Source organism: Heteronotia binoei, chromosome 5 (genome assembly GCF_032191835.1).
Source record: "Heteronotia binoei isolate CCM8104 ecotype False Entrance Well chromosome 5, APGP_CSIRO_Hbin_v1, whole genome shotgun sequence".
Lineage (NCBI taxonomy): Eukaryota > Metazoa > Chordata > Lepidosauria > Squamata > Gekkonidae > Heteronotia > Heteronotia binoei.
Window position 1 is genome coordinate 17560104 of NC_083227.1, and position 26041 is coordinate 17586144.

The 26041-nt window shown below is 45.8% G+C and overlaps 2 protein-coding genes and 1 long non-coding RNA gene across 3 annotated transcripts; 2 read left to right on the plus strand and 1 right to left on the minus strand.

The window, feature by feature from the left end:
- Window positions 1-185: 185 nt before the first annotated feature.
- On the plus strand, window positions 186-7731 carry LOC132571776 (zinc finger protein 483-like). The gene is made up of 8 exons (XM_060238569.1): window positions 186-298; window positions 1213-1685; window positions 1886-1985; window positions 2936-3006; window positions 3201-3306; window positions 3832-3951; window positions 7212-7334; window positions 7688-7731. The coding sequence occupies exons 2-8, from the start codon at window positions 1263-1265 to the stop codon at window positions 7729-7731; spliced, it is 987 nt and encodes a 328-aa protein (XP_060094552.1). The 5' UTR covers window positions 186-298; window positions 1213-1262.
- A 614-nt stretch (window positions 7732-8345) lies between these two features.
- Window positions 8346-13825, minus strand: LOC132571140 (uncharacterized). The gene is made up of 3 exons (XR_009555377.1): window positions 13751-13825; window positions 9221-9451; window positions 8346-8716 (listed from the first exon to the last, which is right to left on the minus strand). It is a non-coding gene; the product is annotated as an uncharacterized LOC132571140 (long non-coding RNA).
- LOC132571120 (gastrula zinc finger protein XlCGF17.1-like) lies at window positions 9804-11038 on the plus strand. The gene has a single exon (XM_060237802.1). It carries the CDS (start codon window positions 9820-9822, stop codon window positions 10690-10692), a length of 873 nt encoding a protein of 290 aa, XP_060093785.1. The 5' UTR covers window positions 9804-9819; the 3' UTR covers window positions 10693-11038.
- Window positions 13826-26041: the final 12216 nt, after the last annotated feature.

A 26041-nucleotide genomic window follows, 5' to 3' on the forward strand; every position in this document is an offset into this window, starting at 1 on the left:
TACCCTAGCGAACAAGCCCTCTGAAGTTACTCCCGAGCAGTCCCACTGACCAGGGGGGCCAGCCTGGCTGAAATCCGTTCTGTCCAGATTTGGGCGCTGCTCCTCGGAAAAGGGACAAAAAGCATTTTTGCTTCGCCTGCAGCACTGAAAGAGTTAAACCAACAGAGCTGTTTGCTAGAGAGGCCAGACTAGGGTAGGACCGGGGAAGCGGAGAGGCTTTTTTCCTGTCTGTTTTGGGAGGAAGCGTGGACGAGGTTGCTTCTGAATCGCCAAAGAGGACTGGAGGGGCTTCAAACATGTAAGTAAGCCGTGCAGCCGGATCCTGGGAAGGTTTACTCACAAGTAAGACGGGGGGAAGAGGGATAAGCCCTTAAATCTTACAAAAGAGGAATGTTGGCTCTCTGTATAGATTCAGGTGAGAAGCCGTTTTGGTCTGAAGCAGAAGAACAAGCTTCGAATTCAGCCGCACCTTTAAGACCAACCAAGTTTTATTCACAGTATAAGCTTTTCTGTGGGTGCAGGCTGCTTCAGGTACATCGGAATGGAAGTAGCCAGTTCATAACTATAGATAGAGGGTGAGCAGCCAGTTACTATCCGATGAGATGAAGGTGTTTAACAGATTCCAGGACCAAACAGGAATAACAAGCTTGGTTCTTATGGTTACTATTTGATTGGGTTTCATTACGGGGGAAGACAGATAGTGAAGGAAATAAATATATCAACATTGGAGACTGGAGGTTCACTGCCTCCCTGTGCTCTGGTCCATCCAGGCAACCCTTCTGCCCTGATCTGGAGAGCTGGACGACCCGTCCCATCCCCTCTGCTGGGTGCTTGGACACAGCTATTGCCTAAGCTTTCCAACCTCTTGAGGAGATATCAGCAATGCAGAAGCCGCTAATAGTCACTTTATCCCAGTTTCCAGTTTACACTGAGATGTAGCCCCTAGGACAGAGTGATTCCCAAGTAATCTAAAGCCAAGATGACATCATCCAGAACACACGTTTAAAGAGCCAAATAGTTTGCTTTCCTGAAGGGCTAAACAGCCATATCTAACAAACCTTGATATAGCAGGATGATCCACAAACTGCAAACAATGACACTCCTTCTGATCCATTGGGCCAGTCCTTCAGTTTCTTTTAACCAGGGTTGGTGATGTAGCTCCATTCTCTTTTGGTTTCTTTCTGCCTTTTTGATTTCCTTTCCTCTTTGTAGCCACGAGAGCAACAGTATATTTCCACAGTCCCCAAGAGAGGCGGAAGCAGATGGAAGAAGAGGACCCAGAAGGAGCTGGAATAGGCAAGAGATCAAGGGAAAGTCCCCAACCCACCCAGGCTGGGAGGGGTGTTGAATCCTGGGAAAGAGCTGTGCCAGAGATCCTTTCTCAGGATATGATGACTGCAAATGAACGCAACCAATGCTTCCGGCAGTTCTGCTACCATGAGGCAGATGGACCCCGAGAAGTTTGCAGCCAACTGCATGGACTTTGCAGGCACTGGCTGGAGCCTGAGAAGCGCACCAAAAAGCAGATCCTGGACCTGGTGATCCTGGAGCAGTTCCTGGCCATCCTGCCCCAGGAAATGCAGTGCTGGGTGAAAGGATGTGAGCCAGAGACCAGTTCCCAGGCAGTGGACCTGGCCGAAGGTTTCCTTCTGAATCAAGCTGAGGAGAAGAGGCAGGCAGAGCAGGTGAGGGTGTTTGCTTTGCTCAGTTCCAGCAAGGACCTTATCATAAGGCTTCCCTGTCAGGTGTTTCTACCTTGAGAGAATTCACTAGGCTGTGAAGAAAACCCAACCCTGATTCTTGGCCCTGTGGACTCTGTGAGTGGGGCAGGATCCTCAGTCTCTTCCATTTCTTCTCTTACTAGCCTCCCTTACTGTTGTTTCAGGTGTTGAGACCAGCTGTAAAGATGGAAGTGAAGTATTCTGAGGTAGACGGAACTCCGTACGAGGAAAGTCAGAGTGTGCAGGCCCAGAAGCATGCCCAAGGTGCTTTGTCAAATAGTAAAGGTGCCTCCTGCCCAATGGGATTGGGGCACCTAGTCGTTGGGTGGAAGGTTTGGGGCAGGAAAAAAAGAAAATACAGCCATTACGCAGAATCAATTCCTGGGACTTATTGGCACAGGAGGTAGTAATGGCTGTTCACTTGAAGGGAGCATAGACAGTTTCATGGAAGGTCACTGTATTTTATTTAAATGAATTGAATTATTTGTATTTCACTTTCACCAGCTGTTAGAGGTACTCATGGTGGCTGGAAGAAAACTGTGGGTGGAGCTATTAGCCATGGTGAATAAATGGATCCTCCATATTGCTGTGAGAGTCAATGGCCTGATCTCATCAGGTCTCAGAAGCTAAGCAGGATCAACCCTGGTTCAGACTTGGATGAGAGACCACCAAAGATGTCCAGGGTTACTTTGCCATGGCAGGCAATGGCACACCACCCCAATCATCTCTTACTTTGAGTAACTGAGTGGTCCTCATAAAGCCTGATTTGATGGCTCATAACACACATAAAAACACAAACACAAACCCACACATGTTCTGGGGAAGCCTATGTCTGAAAACCCATTGCCAGAGGCCAATAGTTGGCCTTCTCAGCCTCTGCTTTCCAGGGGCTTTTGGCTGGCCCCTGTCAGAAAGGATACTGGACTAGGGATGCAAGGCCATGGCATGCTCCCTGCCATGATATTTGAGGGTGGAGCATGGGGTGGATGTGATGTCCTGTTGATGTCTTGTCTGGCCGAATACTTGGATGTGAAGTCAGAGCATCAGCAGACATCCTGGAACCCCATTTGTAGTACAGAACGTCAAGTCTCATATCCTCCAAGTCTGATGCTTCTCTTCCAACCTCTCCCATAGTTTATTAAAAAGCACTATACATTTAACAAAATACAGAGTCGAGGCAAAAATTCACCCTTCCAATTTTGCCTCCCTTGCAGTCAGTGAAGAGATGTCGTCAAGCTGTCACCTTTCCAGTGGAGTGCAAATGTCTGCTCCCCCTTTGGTCCAGGTAAGGGGGGGGATGAAGGGGGACAGTCACGCCCCACTGCATTCTCCTTTACTCCAGCTGTCTGAGCAAGTGAGGCTCTGAATACCACTGCCTTCATACAATGCAGGTTCTGCATCCTGCAGTGCTCCCATCCATTGAGAGTGTTGTCTCTGCCTGGCATAATCTGTGACAAGGGAATCTGCTTTTTCTTTCAGGTGGCTGTGAATTTCACCAAGGCTGAGTGGGCCCTGCTGGATCCGGACCAAAAAACTCTGTATAGGGAGATCATGTTGGAGAACTATGGGAATGCGGCCTCTCTGAGTAAGGAACTTTCACAGGTGCCAGTTGCTGCATTGGGATGTTGCATGGATCAAAATACTGAACAGCAGTATGTTGTTGTGAGGCCTGCCAAGGTACTCGCCCTCCACTGGGGGCTTCCAGGATGTAGGGTGGCAGTGAAAGCTTCTTTCAGTGTGGCTGGAGCGAGCATCCCCAGCCCCCTGGCTGGTCCGGGGCAGCTGAGGCCAGCGTTGTGGCCAATGGCCATCAGCCAAGCCACAAAGGGTGCCCTGGCCTGTGGCCAAGGCAGGGCTGAGAGGCCCTCAGAAATACTCTGGAAGGGGCCAGATTCGGATTTCTCATTGGCCAAACTCTACCACATGCCCCTCAGCCATCCTCTCTGCCTGTGGTCAGGAAGGGATCCATCGTGTTGAGTTTTATGGCTTTGATTTTGGCCAGGGTCCCATCCATCCTTCAGTACGAATGTGTCCTCTTCCTTGCATTTCTTTCCTTCCTTCATATAAGAATGACTACTTTGTGTGTCTCTCTACCTCTCTGCCAAAGAAGCCAGGAATGTAAGAGAGACTATAATGGAGAACAATGAAGGTTTTGTGACTGAAAAATGGCTGGAGAGTTTCTCAGGAAGATCTCAGGAGACTCTTTCTCTCCCACATGAGCTGCCTGCTAGTGAGTATCCTTCATGGTTATGTCAAGGGAATGGGCAAGGAATAGCAGGGGATCTTTCCTCTCCCCTTCTAGGCAACTCTTGGTTTGGTAGAATGATCAAGTTTGGTGGGTAAGGAGGAAGGGAGGCCTTCTGGGCATGGGATGTGGAGATTTGGGAGCTCCTTCTGTGTCTGAGCACAGCTGTGGATGTTGAGGGGCTGCACTCTCCTTAAATAAAGGACATTCCAGGGAGGAGGGATTTACATAAGAACAGGCTTGCTGGACAAGGCCAAAAGAACATCAGTCCTCTCCTACTGTGGTCTTCTGTATGTCTTCGTTCCTTAGTTGGAGATGGGTTTGAGTGCTTTCTTCGGAGCTGTTCTTCTACCTTGCAGGGGTGACCTGCAGTGGGTAGTCCCACCAGTTAATTCTGCAACCCAAGGAGAACCAGCTTCAGCCAAACCACAGAGCACCATCTGTTGTGGTGGCGGGGATCAGTCCTTACCCCAAGAGAGTGGAATCATCACTATTGAAGAGATTCCCACTGACCGTGTCAACCCAGCAAACCCAGAGTTAAGTTCTCAGTTGAAGCATAGTTGGTTGAGCCAGAACAGGATAGGAAAGTCCTGTAGCTACCTCCCATCTCCCCAAGAGGCAAGGGACTAATTTCTTCCTGCCTCCTTCAGGCAGGAAAGTATCTGTCTCATAAAAACAAACACACAAACAGAGACAAACATGTATACCTGTCCAATCAGCTTGCCCTGATGCCCAGGTTTCTCTGAGGATATCCAGCACTGTCTCCCCCATCGCTAGGGAAGAGGGATGACAAGGGTGACCGCCCTGTGCGGCCAAACTAAGTTCCCCATGCTCCCTTTCCATCACTATGGAGAGCCAGTTTGGTGTAGTGGTTAAGTGTGCGGACTCTTATCTGGGAGAACCAGGTTTGATTCCCCATTCCTCCACTTGCACCTGCTGGAATGGCCTTGGGTCAGCCATAGCCCTGGCAGAGGTTGTCCTTGAAAGGGCAGCTGCTGTGAGAGCCCTCTCAGCCCCACCCACCTCACAGGGTGTCTGTGGTGGGGGAGGAAGATAAAGGAGATTGTGAGCTGCTCTGAGACTCGGAGTGGAGGGTGGGATATAAATCCAATATCTTCTTATGATGCTGTGTGTATTTGCATGCTCAGTGTATTGCAAAGGTTTGGGGAAGATGGAACAGGACAGACTCTTCTGGGGTCATATCTGGACTTTTCAGCACTGAATTTTCCTCTAGGAAGAACCTCCAGAGGGGCTTCTTCTAACTGTGGCAGTTTGTAACCACAAAAAGACCTTGAGGCCCAGTAAGCCAGTTTTCTGGCTCTCTTTTACTGACCATAAAGACAAGCTTCTTTCCAGAGAGATAGGCTGACTCTCTATTTCTAGAAAAGGTGAGATGACTAGATGATTCAGACATGGTTGTGCATTAGACAATAGACAGCTGAGAATGGCTCAGAGGTAGCAAGAAAATGGCTCTCAGTGTAGGTGGCCCTACGCTTTTCTCACTGGTCATTACCTCCCCCCCCCAAAGAAATGGGACCTCTTCAAAAACCAAGGGGGTCCCTTTTAAACTGTAGGGTCCACTTCATGAGCTCCTGATTTCTCACTGCCTTATAGCAAACTTGTATTGTGGGGTGGCTGAAAACCAGCTCCTTGGCTCTCATCACATTTAGAAGGACACTCTCTGTCCACAAAAAAGACCTTGAGGCCCAGTAAGCCAGTTTTCTGGCTCTCTTTTACTGACCATAAAGACAAGCTTCTTTCCAGAGAGATAGGCTGACTCTCTATTTCTAGAAAAGGTGAGATGACTAGATGATTCAGACATGGTTGTGCATTAGACAATAGACAGCTGAGAATGGCTCAGAGGTAGCAAGAAAATGGCTCTCAGTGTAGGTGGCCCTACGCTTTTCTCACTGGTCATTACCTCCCCCCCCCAAAGAAATGGGACCTCTTCAAAAACCAAGGGGGTCCCTTTTAAACTGTAGGGTCCACTTCATGAGCTCCTGATTTCTCACTGCCTTATAGCAAACTTGTATTGTGGGGTGGCTGAAAACCAGCTCCTTGGCTCTCATCACATTTAGAAGGACACTCTCTGTCCACAAAAAAGACCTTGAGGCCCAGTAAGCCAGTTTTCTGGCTCTCTTTTACTGACCATAAAGACAAGCTTCTTTCCAGAGAGATAGGCTGACTCTCTATTTCTAGAAAAGGTGAGATGACTAGATGATTCAGACATGGTTGTGCATTAGACAATAGACAGCTGAGAATGGCTCAGAGGTAGCAAGAAAATGGCTCTCAGTGTAGGTGGCCCTACGCTTTTCTCACTGGTCATTACCTCCCCCCCCCAAAGAAATGGGACCTCTTCAAAAACCAAGGGGGTCCCTTTTAAACTGTAGGGTCCACTTCATGAGCTCCTGATTTCTCACTGCCTTATAGCAAACTTGTATTGTGGGGTGGCTGAAAACCAGCTCCTTGGCTCTCATCACATTTAGAAGGACACTCTCTGTCCACAAAAAAGACCTTGAGGCCCAGTAAGCCAGTTTTCTGGCTCTCTTTTACTGACCATAAAGACAAGCTTCTTTCCAGAGAGATAGGCTGACTCTCTATTTCTAGAAAAGGTGAGATGACTAGATGATTCAGACATGGTTGTGCATTAGACAATAGACAGCTGAGAATGGCTCAGAGGTAGCAAGAAAATGGCTCTCAGTGTAGGTGGCCCTACGCTTTTCTCACTGGTCATTACCTCCCCCCCCCAAAGAAATGGGACCTCTTCAAAAACCAAGGGGGTCCCTTTTAAACTGTAGGGTCCACTTCATGAGCTCCTGATTTCTCACTGCCTTATAGCAAACTTGTATTGTGGGGTGGCTGAAAACCAGCTCCTTGGCTCTCATCACATTTAGAAGGACACTCTCTGTGTAGCTACAAGACTAACATCTTGATAACTTCTTGTATGTAATTGTCAAGAGCAGAGAATCAAAAGAGCTGCATGGCACATCAAATGGGAACAGCGGAGAAATGAATCTTTGCCACTTTCCCTCTTGAAGGACATACTGGGAGGGAGGAGAGGAATAGGCAGAATATGAACTCAGCTGTACAGGTGGGCTTGGCAGGGATAAGGTGTGACTGATGACTGAGTTTCAGAGGAAAGACGATCTGACTGAGGACTTGCGCACGCATTCATGAGCAGGGCCTGACTGATGGCTCAGCTTCTTGCTTGGGTGCTGATGGAAACTCGCTCTTTATTCCAGCAGCAGATGCAGAGGAGACAGCTGGGGAATTCCAGGGATTCTCTTTGAAAATTGTCAAGAATGAAGATGCTGAAGGAAATCTGAAAGATGAAGATGGACCACAGAGGCAGGAGGAAATGCACGGAGGTAAGAGTGGGGAATAAACCAGTTACTTGCCGAGGAGGGGGTTTCTGTGAGATCCCAGTCCAAGAAGAAGTCAACCTAAAAAAGAAGGCCTGAGTGGGGACCAGGAAATTCACTCCAAGGAAAAATGGAAATGAAAGCGGCCTTTGAAAAACCTTAATTCAGAGAATGGCCATCATTTCACAGACACCAGTTCCTTTAGTAAAGAAACCGTATAATTTCTTAGAAAGAGCTTCAGTGGAAAAACAGTCCTCACTTCATGTGACGTTATGGTCCTGTGTGATCAGCAAGCCCTCTTCCACCCTGTCCTCTGAGGTTTTCCAAACATCTGGAGGGGCTTTGTCTCCCTCTCTCAGGTCGACCACTGGCTCCCCCCGTGTCTGTAGGATCTGCCCACTGAGAGGAGCAGGATTCTGTCAGGTGTGCCTGCCATGATCCATGCTGCTTGTTCCATACTGCCATGATCTATATAGCTTGCTAAATCAATGCCTGTTGAGAGGAGAGTGGAAGGGGGGGGGGGGATGGAAAATTCTGTATATTCACTTTGACTGTGAACTCCAATGTTTCCCAGGATTGTTAAGTTATCTTGTTACTAAGGCAACTGGCATCTGGCCCTTCCAAAGATACCCTAAGTATAGCAAACTTGGACTGATTAGAGCAGTAGGAATATGTTTGAACGTCTTGGAGGTGGGAGGAATGAGTGCCAGAATTTACCCACGCAACTGCCCTATATCTACCCAGTTGTAACAGTTAATATGCATTCCTGACAATGCTGGTCATGTGTAGATTAGTGCTGGCATTTTAGTACTAATAAACTTTATCTGTGGTTTCATCAGAGTTTGTTTGACTGAAACCTGGCTGATCCTGACAGTTTCATTTCCAAGTTCTGAGACCTTTCCTCTGTGTCTCCCTCTACTCAGCACCTGGTTGCCACAGGGACAGCTTGCTTCCTTTTCAAATAGCATGTCCAAGATGGGGGAGGTCTGTGTGGTACACAGAACCAATACCAGGATCAAAAGTTATAAAGTGTTTATTAACAAAAGACCTTTTATGAGCATACTCATAGAACAACAAGGGACTGAAAAGAAATGAATAAAATGCAATTTCTGTGTATCTCCCTCTCTACATATCCTATTAATTCTTAAGTTTAAGGAGGGCTCCTTAGCATAAAAAGTTACAGATTTTTGCAGGAGTTCCAGTAACTTCAGGCTTCTCCCTCAAGTGTAGTGAGCACAAAAGAGCCCCTCTTTCTTTCTCTCAGACGTCTTATCTCTCTTTTCCCTCCCACTGATGAGGTCATGCTGGGTCAAAGAAGCTTCGCCTGAAGTCTCCAATAGTTTCTTCCTGAAGCCTTTCTAGTCTTTATTCCTCCAGATCTCTGTCCCCTGATTCAGGTTGGAGAGAGAGAGAATTTAATTATCCCATTGTTTCTTGCCTGCTCTGAAAGGAAAAACTTTGAAACTCAGAATGAAGTTTTTGCTCAGTTCAAAGTTCCATCCCCAAATGCATTTCTTCATTACTTCCCATCTAAGACATCACACAGGTGGGGAGCCATATAAATAGTTAGAGTTCCAAACTAGCATCTTTAATGTAGGAGGCTTAATTTACTTTAAAAGTGTAGGCAGAGTGGTAAGCTGCAGTACTGCAGTCACGGCCTGAGTTCGATCCCAGAGGGAGCCAAGTTCAGGTATTTGGTTCAAAGCTGACTCAGTTTTCCATCTTTCCAAGGTTGGTAAAACGAGTATGCAGCTTGCTGGGGGTAAAGTGTAGATGACTGGGGAAGGCAATGGTAAACTACCACATAACAAAAAGTCTACCAAGAAAATGTGAAGTGACATCACCCCATGGGTCGGTAATTATTCAGTGCTTGCACAGGGGTCTGCCTTTACCTTTATTCTTGTATGCTTCAATGTACAGAAGGAAGAAGACACTGAAATATTTGGATTATGGATGAAACTTCAGGTGCAGATTAGATCTCCTTGCATGGGTTCTTAAAGGATCTCTCTTTATTCCAACAGGGAATGATCAGCATAACGAGGAAGATGAGGAACAGCATCCTTTATCACCAGATGAAATCCAGAATGAAGACATGAGTGGAAACTTCAGAAATCAAGGGAAACCTAAGAGGCAGAAAGGCAGGCTTGTGGTCAAGAAAAGGGGTAAACACATTCCTAGCCATGGAGAGAATTTCCAAGAAGTCATTCACATGGTGGAGAAAACAGACAAGGGCTTGAAGTGCAAAAGGAACATCTCAGATCAAACTCAATATAGTGTCCATTTAGAAATGCACAGTGGAAAGGAAACCAAACAATTTCTGGAGAGTGGAAAGACCATGATTGGCAAAGCAGACCTTTGTAGACATCAAAGAATACATACAGGAGAGAAACCTTATATGTGCACAGATTGTGGCAAAAGTGTTCCAGAGAAATCAGATTTTGTTCAGCAACAAATGATTCATTCAGGAGAGAAGCTCTGCTCAGAGGCTGGAATGGTGTCCTCTAGTGGAAGAAAGCATAATCTACACTTCCCAAAGCCTAGTATAATGAATGGACATATATGCTTTCATTGTGGGCAGTACTTCAGATATAGATCACATCTAATTGTGCACCAAAAGGACCACAGAGGGGAGAAGCACATTGAATGCTCAGAGTGTGGGAAGAGATTCAGTTCCAATGGCCATCTTAAAGAGCATAAACGAACCCACACAGGGGAGAGACCTTTTGAATGCTCAGAGTGTGGGAAGAGATTCCGTCGGAGTGACGTTCTTCAAGACCATCAGCGAACCCACACAGGGGAGAAGCCCTTTGAATGCTCAGAGTGTGGGAAGAGATTCAGACACAGTAGCACTCTGCAACGTCATCAACTAACCCACTCAGGAGAGAAGCCCTTTGAATGCTCAGAGTGTGGGAAGAGATTCCGTTCCAGTACCAATCTTAAAGACCATCAACGAACCCACACAGGGGAGAAGCCTTTTGAATGCTCAGAGTGTGGAAAGAGATTCAGTCGAAGTAGCCATCTTCAGAACCATCGAGTAACCCACTCAGGGGAGAAGCCCTTTGAATGCTCAGAATGTGGGAAGAAATTCGGTCAGAGTGGCCATTTTAAAGAGCATCTACGAACCCACACAGGGGAGAAGCCTTTCGAATGCTCACAGTGTGGGAAGAGATTCCGTCGGAGTGATGGTCTTCAAGAGCATCAACGAACCCACACAGGGGAGAAGCGCTTGGGATGCTCAGAGTGTAAGAAGAGATTCAGTCTCAGGCAGTTTTCAGCAGCAACAACAGACTCACACAGGGATTCTTCAGTCCCAGGGGCAGTTTTCAACAGCATCAACAGACCCACACGGGGAGAAGTCCTTTGAATGCTCAGTGAGTGGGAAGAGATTCAGTCAGAGTTGCATTCTTCAACAGCATCCACAAACCCACATGGGAAGAAGCCCTTTGAAGCCTTTTAAATGCTCCTTTTGTGGGAGGACATTCAGTCAGAGAATCCACTTACAACAGCATGTAAGGACCCATACAAGGGAGAACCCCTTTGAATGCTTGGAGTATAGGAAGAGATTCAGTCAGAGTGGCCATCTTCACCAGTATCAACAAACCCACACTGAGAACCCTTTTGACTGCAGTGGTGGCCAAACTTACCATACTTAATGTAAGAGCCACATAGAATAAATGGCAGATATTTGAGAGCCTCGAGACATGAACAAATATTACACACATGTCTTTCTTAAAACTCTTAATACTTTCTTTGCACAAAAAGATAAAATACATATGTATGCACTTGACAACACCATCATGCCAGAAGGAGACTTTTAAAAAAACAAACGCTGGGAATAACAGTCCCCATAATACCAGCATAGGGAAAGGTTAGGGAATTATTTTTTGGCACCAGAGGGAGAAGGAAACACACATGTTCCCCATTAATAACTGGCCACCATTTGCATCATTATGCATCTCTCTTTGCCTTGACATTGAGGTTAGAAAATACAGCTCCTACAATAGCTATGAAACTAAGGGGGAAACCTGCACCACCCTTATTAATTCCATCCCCCCTTCCAGTGGCTCCTTCAGCTCTTGCAATCCCTTTCAGCTCTTGCACTCTCTTTCGCCCTTCTAGGTCTCTGGGCAGCCTCTGCAGTAAAGGAGAAGAGCTTGCAAGCCTGCCTATTTCCCCCTCCGGCCTGTCCCCTTCCCTCCCTTTCCCAGCGCCTCGTTCCGCTCCTTGAGCAGAGGAGGAAGGAGACTTGGAGTCAGCCCTACCCGCTTAGGCAGGAGCCAGGCTGGTTCTAAGTCATTTGAAGAGCAGGCTGGAGGAGGAGTTTCACCCCCTCCCTCACTTCCTTCAGCACGCTATTGAAATAACTGGCCCTGCCGAAGCCTGTCGCAGTGCCCCTCTGATTGCATGGGGAGGGGGCGGCGATGAGGCTCGACTCTACTGCTTCAGCAGGGCCCGAGCTGATTCTAAGTTATTCAATAGCATGCTGAAGGAGGCTTCTCCCCCTTCATTTCCAGAAGTGAGGAAGGGGGTGAAACTCTCCTCCAGCCTGTACTTCAAAAAACTTTGAATCAACCCGGTTCCTGCAGAAGCAGGTAGGGCTGACTCTGAGCCTCCTCACGAGGCTGGGGGAGGGGTGGCGAACACACAGCGCGGCACTGGGAAGGGGAGGCGGTGGGCTAGGGTTGCCAGTCCCCAGGTGGGGGCAGGGGATCCCCTGGATTGGAGGCCCTCCCCCACTTCAGGGTCATCAGAAAGCATGGGCGGGGGGAGGGAAATGTCTGCTGGGAACTCTATTATTCCCTATGGAGACTTATTCCCATAAGGAATAATGGAAAATTGATCTGCGGGTATCTGGGCCCTGGAGGGGCTGTATTTTGAGGTAGAGGCGCCAAAATTGCAGCATAGCATCCGGTGCCTCTCCCCAAAATACCCCCAAGTTTCAAAATGATTGGACGAGGGGGTCCAATTCTGTAAGCCCCAAAAGAAGGTGCCCCTATCCATACTTCAGATGCAGTGGGAGCTCACAGGAGCACAACTCCTGAACCTTTCTGAGAGTTCCACCTCCTTGTCCATTGACTAGTATTGCAGCTGCATAACAATCCCTGGATGAGCTCCACCACCTATTTTTCTACAAAACAACCCCTGCCCCTATCCTTCATTATTTCCCATGGAAGGAAGGCATTTTACAAGGTGTACGGTACCTTTAAGTATGATAGCCAGAACTTCCTTTGGAGTTCAATTATGCTTGTCACACCCTTGCTCCTGGCTCCAACCCAAAAGTCCCCAGATATTTCTTGAATTGGACTCAGCAACCCTAAGGCGGGCCATGGCAGCAGCAGTGGCAGCAAAATCGGTCTCCGGTGCCAAAAAGGTTGGGGACCACTGTTCTACATGATTCGTTACTTTGATACAAATACAATTGTTAATGGATGCTGAATCTAAATTATGGCATTTACTGATTGGCTGCTTTTAGGTTGTGTAACTACTCTTTCTACATATGTGCACACTGCCTGCTGCCTCTGTGTAGCTAAATATAATTAAACAATTCATCCCCTGAGCGATGCTTCTACTATATCTACAAGTGGAGATCCTAATATGGTTATAAGGCACAGAGTGCTTATTCCACAAGTCCCCCCTTTTGGTCCAGTGACCACCTCAAGGCCTATGTTGTTAGCCGCCCAGAGTCCGCTCGCGGAGAGGGTAGGATAGAAATTTAAAGTAATAAATAATAAATAAATACTGGCACCGTTTGATATGTCTGCACATACTCTTCACATTTCCATTGTATCATCATATAAGCTTTGCCCTCTGATGTTGGTTTTGGTGTCATTTCCTTGCAGACATAAAAAAAAAAACATGCTAGGGACACACTGGCTGCAGCAGCATAAGCAAAAGCCTAGAATCATTAACATACTTATCAGACTAAAAACAGTTTTTGCCCAATGTCCCCATCCTCCAAACCAATTCATTAAATCTTCTCCCCACCATGTATTATATTATTATTCTCTATCTCACTTTCCCCCTCCTGAGCTATGGTGCTGGCCAGATCCTCAACAATGTTCATACATACAGCAGGAAATATCTGTGACCACACAAATGCCTCCTTTGAGAGCCAGTTTGGTGTAGTGGTGTCACAACTCAGGGGGGCCTTACCAAGTGCTGCCACCACCTGGGTTAAGGGTTCCCCTTGAGAAGGCCCAGAGTACCCTCCGAAGCCCTTCAGGCTTCTTGTAGCTTAGGTCAAATAAGAGGTGTGAGGACCAGGCAGAATGAACAACAAAAAGGTTTTATTTTAAAAGAAGTTCAGTGCAATATAAACAAACAAGGTGCACTGAAGAGTAAAGGGGTGAAGGGAAAATAAATGCCCCAATGTGTCTCTCTATACAGTCCCTACTGTCTCAGTCAGACCTGAGTCTACTCACCCTTCCTCTAAGGGCGAGGGTTTTTTCCTGGCAGCAGCTCTTCCTCAGCTCTGCTTCCTAGGAAAAGACCACCCACTTCCAGGGCTTGGCCTTTATATATTCTCTTCCCAAGCCCCACCCCTCTCTGGGCCTGTTTCCCACCAAAACCCTCGCTACCCAATCAAAGGGACAGAGAGGATCCTGGGAGATGTAGACTTTTCCCAGTAACTCCTAAGCAGGCTTCCCTGGGGCCTCAGGCCTCACTACGCCCAGGATCATGACAAGTTGTTAAGTGCGCGGGCTCTTATCTGGGAGAACTGGGTTTGATACCCCACCCCTCCACCTGCAACTGTTGGAATGGCCTTGGGTTTCCCACCAAAACCCTCGCTACTGTAAACTCTTAGAGGATTGGCTACATCAGGGAGGTGTACTAATGTGCAAAGGAGTTCCTCCTACAAAAAAAGCCCTGTACATATCCAAAAAGACAGGCCTCTGCTGCCAGTGCTTCATTAGTTATTGGGCCCGGCAGGATGAGTATATAAAACTTTTTTTTGGCCACTGTGTGACACAGAGTGTTGGACTGGATGGGCCATTAGACTGATCCAACATGGCTTCTCTTATATTCTTATTTCTCACATCTAATGCCCATATTCCATCTATCTCAGAGAATAATACCCCCTAACATCTCTGAATGACTGTGGGAGAAACATCTGAGATTCCTCTCCTGACATTTTGTAAATATTCTAGGGGGAGAATGAGGGATCCCTATTTCCCCACTAAACAACAGTTTGACCTTTGGGAATGAATTGGTTATTTTCTTCTTTCCACACACTGTTTAAATTGGTTCTGTACTACACTCCAAAATTTCTATAAAGTTGATGTATTCTTTTCCTTTTTTTAAATCCAGAACTGTTCAGAGGTCCAAATATTCTTTTTAATTCCCTATATCTACATCAATAACGTTTGCGTCATGTACTGGCCCCAGTGAGTCGGGTGCAGGAAGTTCCATAGGATCAGCAGGCAAGCACACAGAAAGCACTGATAGTCACTCACAAGTGGCTAGAGTGGTCAAGAGACAGTCCAAGCTTCAGAAGTCTGGGGGAGAATCATCAGGCTGAGGTTTGGGAGTTCAGAAGTCAGGATGTCCAAGGTCCAGTCTGAGTCTGAAGCAGCCAAGGTTTCAGCCAGAAGTTCAGGACACAAGGTTGCTGGTTAGGCAGCCATGGTACAAGTTGCATCCACAATTAGCAGCTTTCCCTGCCTGGATTTATAGCTGGTTTTCCATGGGCTATTTAGCTACTGCTAATTGTGGCATGCATCCCTGCAAGTACTCATCTGGTGACAGGTGTCTGTGGTTCATCAGACACTCAGTGCAACCAGCCCTCAGATCTGATCTCCACTGACAGTGAAGGTGGATAAAAGGGTGTTGGGGAAACACTGGTCCTGCCTCCTCTTCCACCCCATGTCTGGTAAAGTACTGTCAGCTGGAGGAAGAGGGAAGATTGGAAACAGCTGCCATTCTGTCAAGAGCCTGCATCTCCTGTCGGTGGAGAGTGTTTGGCTCGACCTCAGCTGGGTGCTCCTCTTCTTCTCTGGAGGAACTTTCCTGATCAGGTTGGTCATTCACCTGGTCAGGCTGGCTGTTACGGAGATGTATGACACATCAGGGTTGATTATAGCGTGTAAGCAAAAGTTCTGGATTCTTATAATCTCATTTGCAAGCCTATCACATATAGCACAAGGAAAACAAACCTGGAAAAAAAGATGTTTGTCTCTTCCCAGGTAATATAGATGATCTTGCTCTATTAAGACGTGACCCCTCAAATTCCTGTAATTGTCAAACTATAAGCGATATCATCTTTCTGGTTCTTCTCCTATATCAAGTAAGAGATTCACTGCTCAGTCTAACTTAATCATTTATCATATGTAGATTCCGATTTCAGGCCAAACCCAAACAGGTTTCTGAGAGCCACTGTAGTATATTGGGAACTATGAGTGAGCACCCATTGTGTGACTCCTTGCAGCTACATTCAGATTGGCCACCCTTGCTGAGCCAGCCAATCAGGTAATATCTATCTGAATGAAGCCCAAACATCTGATGCAACGTCACCCCAGAGCTGGAAACGACTGATGCTTGCACAGGGGACTACGTTTACCTTGGGGAAGGCAATGGCAAACCATCTCGTTAAAAAAGTCTGCCATGAAAATGATGTGATGTCACCCCAGAGTCGGAAACGACTGGTGTTTGCACAGAGGACTACCTTTAACTTTTTTTTACATGCAAATGAGGATTTTGAGCGCCTGTTTTTCTATTGAGGCGTTTATTGCTGGAGGTGTGTTTTGGGTGGAGTTTCTGTGCATATAGTTACAGCTAGCCACATGTGTTTTCAGTTGGGTTTTCGCTAATAAAAGAGCTATGCTGGAATCACTCTAGCATCTGACCCACTACTTTTCAGCCACTTTTCTTGAGATCACTTCTCCTTACTTCTGCCAGCTGCTGAGGTCTCAGCTGCCTTGCTGTCAGCATCTTCTCATCCTGGTCTGTTGGCAGGTTTTGGCTAACCCAAAGTCTGCTGCTTCTTGTCCTGGGTCTGTGGGCAGGCACAGAAGCTCTCTTCCTTCAGGTATGGCATAGCCAGATATCACTTCCTTCTACCTACACTGCAACACAACGTCAATGGGATTGATGCTGGATCCTCTGAGTCAGGCTTCGGAGATCTATATTCCAAGTCTTCTCATGCGTCCAGTTTCTAGACAGGAAATGGCACCTTGAAACATCCAACAAAATTTGCTACTACATTTCTGGAAATGAAAACGGACAAGACTGCAAAACAATAACGCATTCTCTTTGAGATTGTATCCTCCATTTCCAGAGTTGTCCTTCCCATTTGCTATACCATCAGAAAAGGCTTGCCATAAAGAAATTCAAACAAAAAATAACTAACTTTTTCACTGGGAAGATCCTAGTGTATGAGAGTGAAGGACAAGGGTTTGTTTGCACAAACGAATATTTATGGGAATAGGTTCCATTTCATAAAATAGGTCCATAAGGCAGGTGCTCTGTAGACATTGTTTAAACCAGGGTTGTCAAACTCATTTGTTATGAGGGCTGGATCTGACATAAATGAGACCTTGTTGGGCCGGGCCATGTTAGGTTGGGCCATATGTGTACTTGTTTAAGATTAGGTAACAGAGATATAAACTTTATAAAGGTCACAGACAAACACAAAGATTTTTTAAAAAAAAATTATAATAAAACATGCTTAAAACATTAGCACTTGTTGGTCTTAAAGGTGCTTTCTTTGTATTTCTCTATGGTACAATAGTTTTCCCCTCCCAAATGGTTAGAGAGTTTTCCCAGAAACACCTAGAGTGGCTGCACGCAATGCAATGACATTACCCAGAAGTGACGTACTCCAAGAAACCTGGACTCCACACCAGATCCAACTAGAAGGGTACAAGTCCTATTCCCTCCCAGCCTTCAGGAGTAATACAAGGGGTCATTTTCAAGCAGAATTGTCTATACTTGTCTCCTCATATTTTTCCTTGGAACACATCACTCTACAGGCAAACATCTCTATGGTGCAGATCGTCAAGCTTCTCCTCAAAAAATTCTCCTTAATTATTGTGAATTTATATGTACCACCCACTCTAGATAAGCTAACTCTTTTGCAATACTGGGAACACTTGGCCATACTCATGGAGGAATTAGTGAGGAAATTTCCAACCATAGAAATAATTCTAGTGGGCAACTTTAATGCTAGGGTAAGGAAGGACTGTAGTACATTTTTTAAAGCTTTTGATTTTAACCAAGACAACACCCTTCCACCCATTTTCTCCTGTCCAAGATACTCCAAGGATAGCCTTCTAAATTCAGCAGGCATCTGTCTTGCCAAATTCTGTATGCAGTACAACAGAATTTGGTTAAATGGTTTGATTGGCTACCCAAATTCAGGTGAATTCACCTTTGTCTCCCCGAGGGGCTGTAGCATAATTGATTACATTTTAATCTCTCCTTTATTGAAACCTTATGTCAAAGATTTTACATTGGGGGATTTTACTATTAGTGACCATTTTCCCATCATTTTGAGTCTTCAAATTGGTCTTCATATTTATCCTACCTGTAACTTGTCCTTGCAACCTTATAAGACTGACTTATTGCCCAGAATCCCATGGAACGATCGCACAGTTTGGAAAACCCAACAGCTCTTCAGATCTGGTCCCGCTGTAGAATACAGATCCTCTTTAATATGTGCATCTGACCCTAATGTATCTGTATCAACTTACAATTCTTTATCATCTTATATCTCTGAATCACTGAGCGTCAGTTCAGGGTGCCCAACCAGAGGTGCAACTATTCTAGTAAACTCTACACACCAATGGTTCGACAGAGAATGTAAAGTAACAAAAACTCTACTGCATAACGTTTACAACCAATACCGCAATTTAAAGGCCCTGACCTTGCCATCAGACTACTTTGAGCTTAAGACTCAGTTGCACCTAGGGTTGCCAAGTCCAATTCAAGAAATATCTGGGGACTTTGGGGGTGGAGCCAGGAGGCTTTGGGGGCAGAGCCAGGAACAAGGGTGTGACAAGCATAATTGAACTCCAAGAGAGTTGGGGCCATCACATTTAAAGGGACGGCACACCTTTTCAATTCCTTCCTTCCATAGGAAATCATGAAGGATAGGGGCACCTTCTTTTGGGGCTCATAGAATTGGACCCCCTGGTCCAATCTTTTTGAAACTTGGGGGGTATTTTGGGGAGAGGCACTAGATGCTATATGGAAAATTTGGTGCCTCTACCCCAAAAAACAACCTCCCCAGAGCCCCAGATACCCATGGATCAATTCTCCATGTTTTTCTATTGAAATAAATCTCCATAGGGAATAACAGAGTTCCCAGCAGACATTTCCCTCCCCTCCCCCTGCTTTCTGACGACCCTGAAGCGGGGGGAGGGCCTCCAAACCGGGGGATCCCCTGCCCGCACCTGGGGATTGGCAACCCTAGTTGCACCACCTTATCACAAAAAAGAGGCACAATTATATTAAAACTCAATGGGAAGAGCTACACCAGGGGTCCTCAAACTTTTTAAATAGGGGGCCAGTTCACTGTCCCTCAGACTGTTGGAGGGCCGGACCGCCGTTACTGTACAAGGCCACGGGCCGTCAGTTCTCCGTCTTCTGCATCTCTCTCCCTTCCCCACACCACACACCCCGGCCTGGGAACTCACCTCACCTCGGTATCACCTCACACTCTGTCTCCGCCGCTTCAGCCCAGTGCCGGAAGTGTGCGTTGCTAACGCGAGTTTAGGTCGAACGTCACTTCCGGTCTGATTTTGCCATAACTCGGCGGGCCGCATAAACATCCTCAGCGGGCCGCATCTGGCCCGCGGGCAGTAGTTTGAGGACCCCTGAGCTACACCATGCTACTACCTTAAAGTATTCTAATACGTTCTGGGCCATAGTCTCGGGTGCATTCCGGGTTGATGACCCATCTATGTCTGTCATTTCCTCTTATGTTTGGTTTCAGCACTTCACAGTTCTGTTCCATCAAGATCTAACTTGTGCTGAACCATCTGATTTTCCCCTATCCGATTTATCTGACTGGCCTCCTGTCCCTCTGGAGGAAATAAAAGAATTAATTACACAACTGAAATTAGGAAAGGCTCCCGGCCAGGATGCCATTTCCTCCGAAATCTTAAAATTAGACCCAGACGGTTGGCTTGTCTCCTTACATCTCTGTTTACAACTGTAGATCGAACTGGCATAATTCCCTTGGCATGGCTGAATGCAATAGTGGTCCCGCTATACAAAAAAGGTGATCACACTAACCCAACTACAGGCCGATTCGACTACCCTCCATCATTGGCAAGCTTTACTCCAAACATCTATTAGTCAAGCTCAATCTCTGGATGTTGCAGGAAAATATTCTAGACCCTGAACAGCTGGGCTTCTGCAAAGGGAAGACCACTTTAGACCACTGCATTACCCTATCCCATCTAGTCAACAAGTACACTGTGCATAATAACCAGAAATTATTTGTTGCTTTTTTAGTTTTAAAAGGCATATTTGATTCAGTTGACAGAGACCTCCTCTGGATTAAGCTAGATAAACTAAACATGGATAAAAGACTCCTTATGCTTATTAACAGATTACACACTTCTACCACCTGTCAGATCAAATGCTCATTAGCAGGCAACCTATCATCAAAGATTGCTGCCAATAAGGGTGTCAAACAGGGTTGCATTTTGGCTCCCTTTCTATTCAATCTCTTCCTTAATGACCTGGCTATTCAGCTGTCTGGTCCTGACTGCCATAGTCCAAAACTCGGTGCATTATATGTACCCTTGTTACTTTATGCGGACGATATGGTGCTGTTGTCCAGCTCTAGAGTGGGCTTAAGACGTCTTTTGTCTCGTTGTGTTCTGTATTTTACTAGTAATAAGCTCCAGCTCAATTATGAGAAGTCCAAAATCTTAGTTTTCTCAAAAAAGTGGAGATTTTACAAATGGGTTACTGATGGTAAAGAGATAGAGCAAGTCAAGTATTTTAAATACTTAGGTGTTTATTTTCAATATAATGTGACTTGGTCTACCCATTGCAAAGTATGCAGCAAAGATTTATTTATTTATTTATTTATATTTGAACTTATATCCCGCCCTTCTCACCGAAGTGTCTCAGGGCGGCTTACAACAAGATAGCTAACATCAGTGCATCTGCCATAGCTCACTTTTTTTTATGGCAGAGGTAACCAATTTGTGCCAGCTGCCATAAAAATATTCAAAGCCAAAGTGATTTCACAACTTCTGTATGGTATCCCAATCTGGATTGGATCTTATGAATGTGCTATCGAATGTGTCCAATCCAAATTCTTGTGTAAAATTCTGGGCATGCCAAAATGTGTCCCATATGCAGTTATCTGCTTAGAAACTGGCATGTCTTTAATGGTTACTAGTGCTCATGATCTTAAAATTCTGGCTACGCTTGCACTACAACTCTGAACCAGGGAGCTATATCTCTCAAATGCTCTCTGAATTTAATTTGTCAAATTGGTCAGCACATATTAAGAGAAAAATCAAAGGAATTGGTTTTTCCCTAGAACTATTGTCCATGCTGTCCTTCACCACCGCAGTCCAACAAATTAAAAGCAGGTTGCTAGATATTGAGCGCCAAGACCTATACTGTCATGAGCCCTGATGAGGGGGAGCTGGAAGGGTTAACAGACCTGGAAGAGTTGCCAGTCAGTTCCTCAGCTGAACAAACAGCAGTTGGCCCATCAATCACTCTCCAGGCACCAGTATCAGCTGTTGACAATCAATCTCCTCCAAGCTCTCCTCCTCCCATATGAACATATGAAGCTGCCTTATACTGAATCAGACCTTTGGTCCGTCAAAGTCAGTATTGTCTACTCAGACTGGCAGCGGCTCTCCAGGGTCTCAAGCTGAGGTTTTTCACATCTATTTGCCTAGACCCTTTTTTGGAGATGCCAGGGATTGAACCTGGGACCTTCTGCTTCCCAAGCAGATGCTCTACCACTGAGCCACCGTCCCTCCCCTTTACATTAAGGGCTTTAAAGGTCAGCGCCAAACCCTTGAAATGGATCCAGGACTCAACCTGGAGCCGGTGCAACCGGCAGAGCACAGGCTGAATGTATGTCACCACTGGGGCACCCATTCAGTACCCCCACTGATGCACATGAGCTAGGGACTTCTCAGTGGCAGCTCTGATGTTATGGAATGCTCTCCCAGAGGCCACGATAGCCCTGCAGGACCTCTCCCAATTCCACAGGGCCTGCAAAACTAAACTTTTTCGACAGGCCCACAACAACTAACGTGGGAGGAGGCTGCCACGGTTACGTCGCTGAACAATATTATCTGTAATACTGCTAATAGAGTAATAAAGGGAACAGAGAACTGAGATATGGAGAAACCGCCTTTCTTATGAAATCTTCTTATAGCACCTAATAATGCAGTTTTTAAATTCTTTATATATGTTTGTATTCTTTTATAGTTGTAATTTGAATTGTTTTTACCATGCCTGTTAGCCGCCCAGAGTCCGTTTGCAGAGTGGACGGCATATAAATCTAAAATAAATAAATATTCTGGGCAAGCTGTGATTTCCAGTTCAGCCTCAAAGCAGCCCAAAGTAGAGCGAGGAGCAGTAATCCAATCTCAAGGTAACAACCATGGCATGAATTCTGGTGGCATTCAGGAGGACTCTGACCATGGGAGTTTGTATTTGGCCATGGAGGCACTAAATTTCAAGACTTTGAAGCAGGCTCCGGAAAGAACCTTCAGAGCGAAGACATGAGGCATGCCAGTGCTTCAGATCTCTCAGCCCTGAGTTCTAGCAGAGTCACTGCCACCCAGGGAGCAGGCTGATTGAGGCTCCTATATAGCTTCCACCCAGGACCTGGTAACCTTGTAGAAGCAAGGTTAACATGTGGAATTCACTGCCACAGGAGGTGGCGGCGGCGGCTACAAGCATAGCCAGCTTTAAGAGAGGATTGGATAAAAATATGGAACAGAGGTCCATCAGTGGCTATTAGCCACAGTATATATATATATGTACACACATATATGTGTGTATATATGTGTGTGTATATATATATATATACACACATACATACACACACACATATTGGCCACTGTGTAACACACAATGTTGGACTGGAAGGTCCATTGGCTTGATCCAACATGGCTTCTCTTATGTTCTTAAGCAACAAGTCTATTCTCTGGCTTGCATCCACGCTCCTTCCTGATCCTGACCTGCTTGATTTCCTTGGCACCCAGACCTTTTGGCTTTTGGACATTGACTTCTGATTCCGGTTTGTGATTCTGCATTGGTGACTTGGCTCCTGCTTGACTTCCTGGACTTTGACCTTGAACTGGCTTTGGGCTCCTGCCTGCCTGCATCCTGAGAACGTGACATATACAGTCTGGATAAGAAAACTTGTTCCCCACTGAGTTTTGAGATCTCTCTTAGTACTGGGAGTATGGCCTCATATCTATTCATCTTGCAGGTGCCACAGCAGTAGAGCTTTTCCCGTTGCCAGATGCAACGCCATGCCCTCTGCCATTCTTTATGGCAGATTTAACAAGACAGCCTACTCAGTCAGATACTGTCTCTGTAAGCAAAAATGTGTGCAGTCAGTTACTCATATTCTTCTTTATTGTAATTTGTATACAGATCTTCACCACAAGTATTTACATCCTCTTTTAGTTAGCATGGTTAATTGTTCTGATACACTTAAGGTCTATAGTCTTTTGAACAATACTTCATCTAGTGTCACTGAGAAAGTGGCTAAGTTTCTTTATTCTGTTTTAAAGGAACGTCAGAGGATCTCATAGAAACAGTTTATGTTTCCGCTTTTCCTGATGTATATGTATGCAATCGTTCCATTTTACCTTTTTTGAACCAATTTGCTATATATATAAATAATGCCAATAAAGGCGAACTTGACTTGTCTTGAAATATTGCCCCTTGCTGATTTTCTCACGTTAATTTTAAAACTCGATCCACATTGCTATTCTATATTATTCAAATTATTATTTGGCTGGTGCTACCCGTTTCCCTTCTGGATTCAACCTTCAAAATTCCAGTTAGCCTAGCTTTTCTTCAGAGAAGCTCTTCAACAAAGAACGGGAATACACACAGCCTCCCCCACCCACACCCCACCTATGTAACAACCTTTGCTCCACCTCAAAGCCCGCTGTCTGATATACAGCTTCTACCTTTGCAGGGGGAGGTTCAGACGGAGGTTGCCAGTCTCCTGCCGGGAGACAACCAAATCTGTCCTCCAGAAGGGCAATTTATTTCTACAGTCTGGAGATGAGCAGCTGTAATACCAGGTCCCAGCTGGAGTCCAGCATCCCTAAGTGTGTGGAATGAGGGTTAAAGAAAATGCATTTTTTCCCTATTCAATCATCCCGTTTTCTGAGATGGCTGAACAGCACTGGATACCCTGGAAGCGCTACCTTCTGCAGTTACTCCCAAGCAGCCCATTAGGCAACCTGGCGGGAGTCCCGCTCTGTCCAGGTCTGGGCGCTGCTCCTCGGGAAAAGGACGAAAAGCATGTTTCATTCGTCTGCAGCACCGAAAGAGTTAAACCAATAGAGCTCTTTGGTAGAGAGGCGAGGCCAAGCGAGGGCATGTATGGAAAGGCCTCTTTGCTGGGTGTGGTTTTGGGAGCGCGGGGGGAGGTTTCCTTCTGAATCGCCAAAGAGGACTGGAGGGGCTTCAAGCAGGTAACAACAGGGAATAGCCATGCAGCCAGAGATCCTGGGAGGGTTTACTTACAAGTAAGAGACGGGGAGGGGGGAGGGATAACATCCTGGTAAAGAGGAATGTTGGTTCTCATGTATAGATTTAGGTGGGGAGCCGGGTTGGTCTGCAGCAGAAGAACAAAATTCGAGTCCAGGGCAATGTTCCCTCTATGCTGTACAGTCTTGTGAGCAAAAAATTCTACTTTTTGAGCTACTGGTATGTTGTGAGCTATTGGCATTAAAGTTGTGAGCTACTGCAACATCTGTTCAACATCTTTATAAATGGAATAGAGGGAATGCTTATTGAATTTGCCGATTATACTAAATTGGGAGGGGGTGAAAATATAGTAGAAGACAGAAACAGGATACAGGATGACCTTGACAGGCTGGAAAATTGGGCTAAAACCAATAAAATGAATTAAATGTAAAGTTCTGCATTTAGGTAGGAAAAATCCAATGCACAGTTATAGGATGGGGGAGACTTGTCTTAGCAGTAGTGTGTACAAAAAGGATCTAGGGGTCTTAGTGGATCATACGTTGAACATAGTCAATAGTGTGATGCAATGGCTAAAAAGGCAAATGCAATTTTGAGCTGTATCAACAGAAGTATAGTATCCAGATCACGTGATGTGATGGTATCGCTTTACTCTGCTCTGGGAAGACCTCACCTGGAGTCTTGTGTTCAGTTTTGGGTACCACTTTTTAAGAAGGATATAGACAAGCTGGAATGAGTCCAGAGGAGGGCGACGAAGATGGTGAGCGGTCTGGATACCAAGTCCTATGAGGAAAGTTTGAAGGAGCTGGGGATGTTTAGCCTGGATAGGCAACGGCTGAGAGGTGATATGATCGCCATCTTCAAGTACTTGAAGGGCTGTCATATAGAGGATGGTGTGGGATTGTTTTCTGTGGCCCCGGAAGGTAGGACCAGAACCAATGGGTTGAAATTAAATCAAAAGAGTTTCCGGCTAAACATTAGGAAGAACTTCTTAACCGTTAGAGTGGTTCCTCAGTGGAACAGGCTTCCTCAGGAGGTTTCCAATAGCATTGGAGAAAGTCCAGAAAAGGGCAACTAGAATGATTAAAGGGCTGGAACACTTTCCCTATGAAGAAAGGTTGAAACGCTTGGGTCTCTTTAGCTTGGAGAAACGTCGACTGCGGGGTGACATGATAGAGGTTTACAAGATAATGCATGGGATGGAGAAAGTAGAGAAAGAGGTACTTTTCTCCCTTTCTCACAATACAAGAACTCGTGGGCATTCGATGAAATTGCTGAGCAGACAGGTTAAAACGGATAAAAGGAAGTACTTCTTCACCCAAAGGGTGATTAACATGTGGAATTCACTGCCACAGGAGGTGGTGGCGGCCACAAACATGGCCACCTTCAAGAGGGGTTTAGATAAAAATATGGAGCAGAGGTCCATCAGTGGGTATTAGCCCCAATGTGTGTGTGTGTGTGTGTGTGTGTGTGTATATATATATATATAAATGTTGGCCACTGTGTGACAGAGTGTTGGACTGGATGGGCCATTGGCCTGATCCAACATGGCTTCTCTTATGTTCTTATGTGGGCTCTCTTTCCTTGGAGTTTTTTGAACAGAGGCTAGATGGCCATCCGACAGCAATGAAGATCCTGTGAATTTTGGGGGAGGTATTTGTGAGTTTCCTGCATTGTGCAGGGGGTTGGACTAGATGATCCTGGAGATTCCTTCCAACTCTTTGATTCTATGATTCTGTGCATAGATTATTGTGCTCTGTGGTCATCCTTCCAGAGATAAGACAAAAATGCGTGAGCTGGAGACTAGAAATCTGTGAGCTAGCTCACGCTAACTCAGCTAAGAGGGAATACTGGTCCAGGACACCTTTAAGGCCAACAAAGTTTTATTCACAGTATAAGCTTTCATGTGCATGCAGACTGCTTCAGATACACTGGAAGTTGCCAGTCCATACATATAGGTAGACAGTGAGCAGAAAATTAACATACAGCATAATGAAGATGTTTAACAGATTCCAGTACCAAACAGGAATAACAAGCTTAGTTTTTATGGT

Coding starts and splice junctions, on each gene's coding strand:
- LOC132571776 (XM_060238569.1), top strand. CDS start 1,263: ATGGAAGAAGAGGACCCAGAAGGAGCTGGAATAGGCAAGAGATCAAGG. Junction 1,686..1,885: donor AGAAGAGGCAGGCAGAGCAG/GTGAGGGTGTTT, acceptor CTGTTGTTTCAG/GTGTTGAGACCAGCTGTAAA. Junction 3,307..3,831: donor TGGGAATGCGGCCTCTCTGA/GTAAGGAACTTT, acceptor CTGCCAAAGAAG/CCAGGAATGTAAGAGAGACT.
- LOC132571120 (XM_060237802.1), top strand. CDS start 9,820: ATGGTGTCCTCTAGTGGAAGAAAGCATAATCTACACTTCCCAAAGCCT.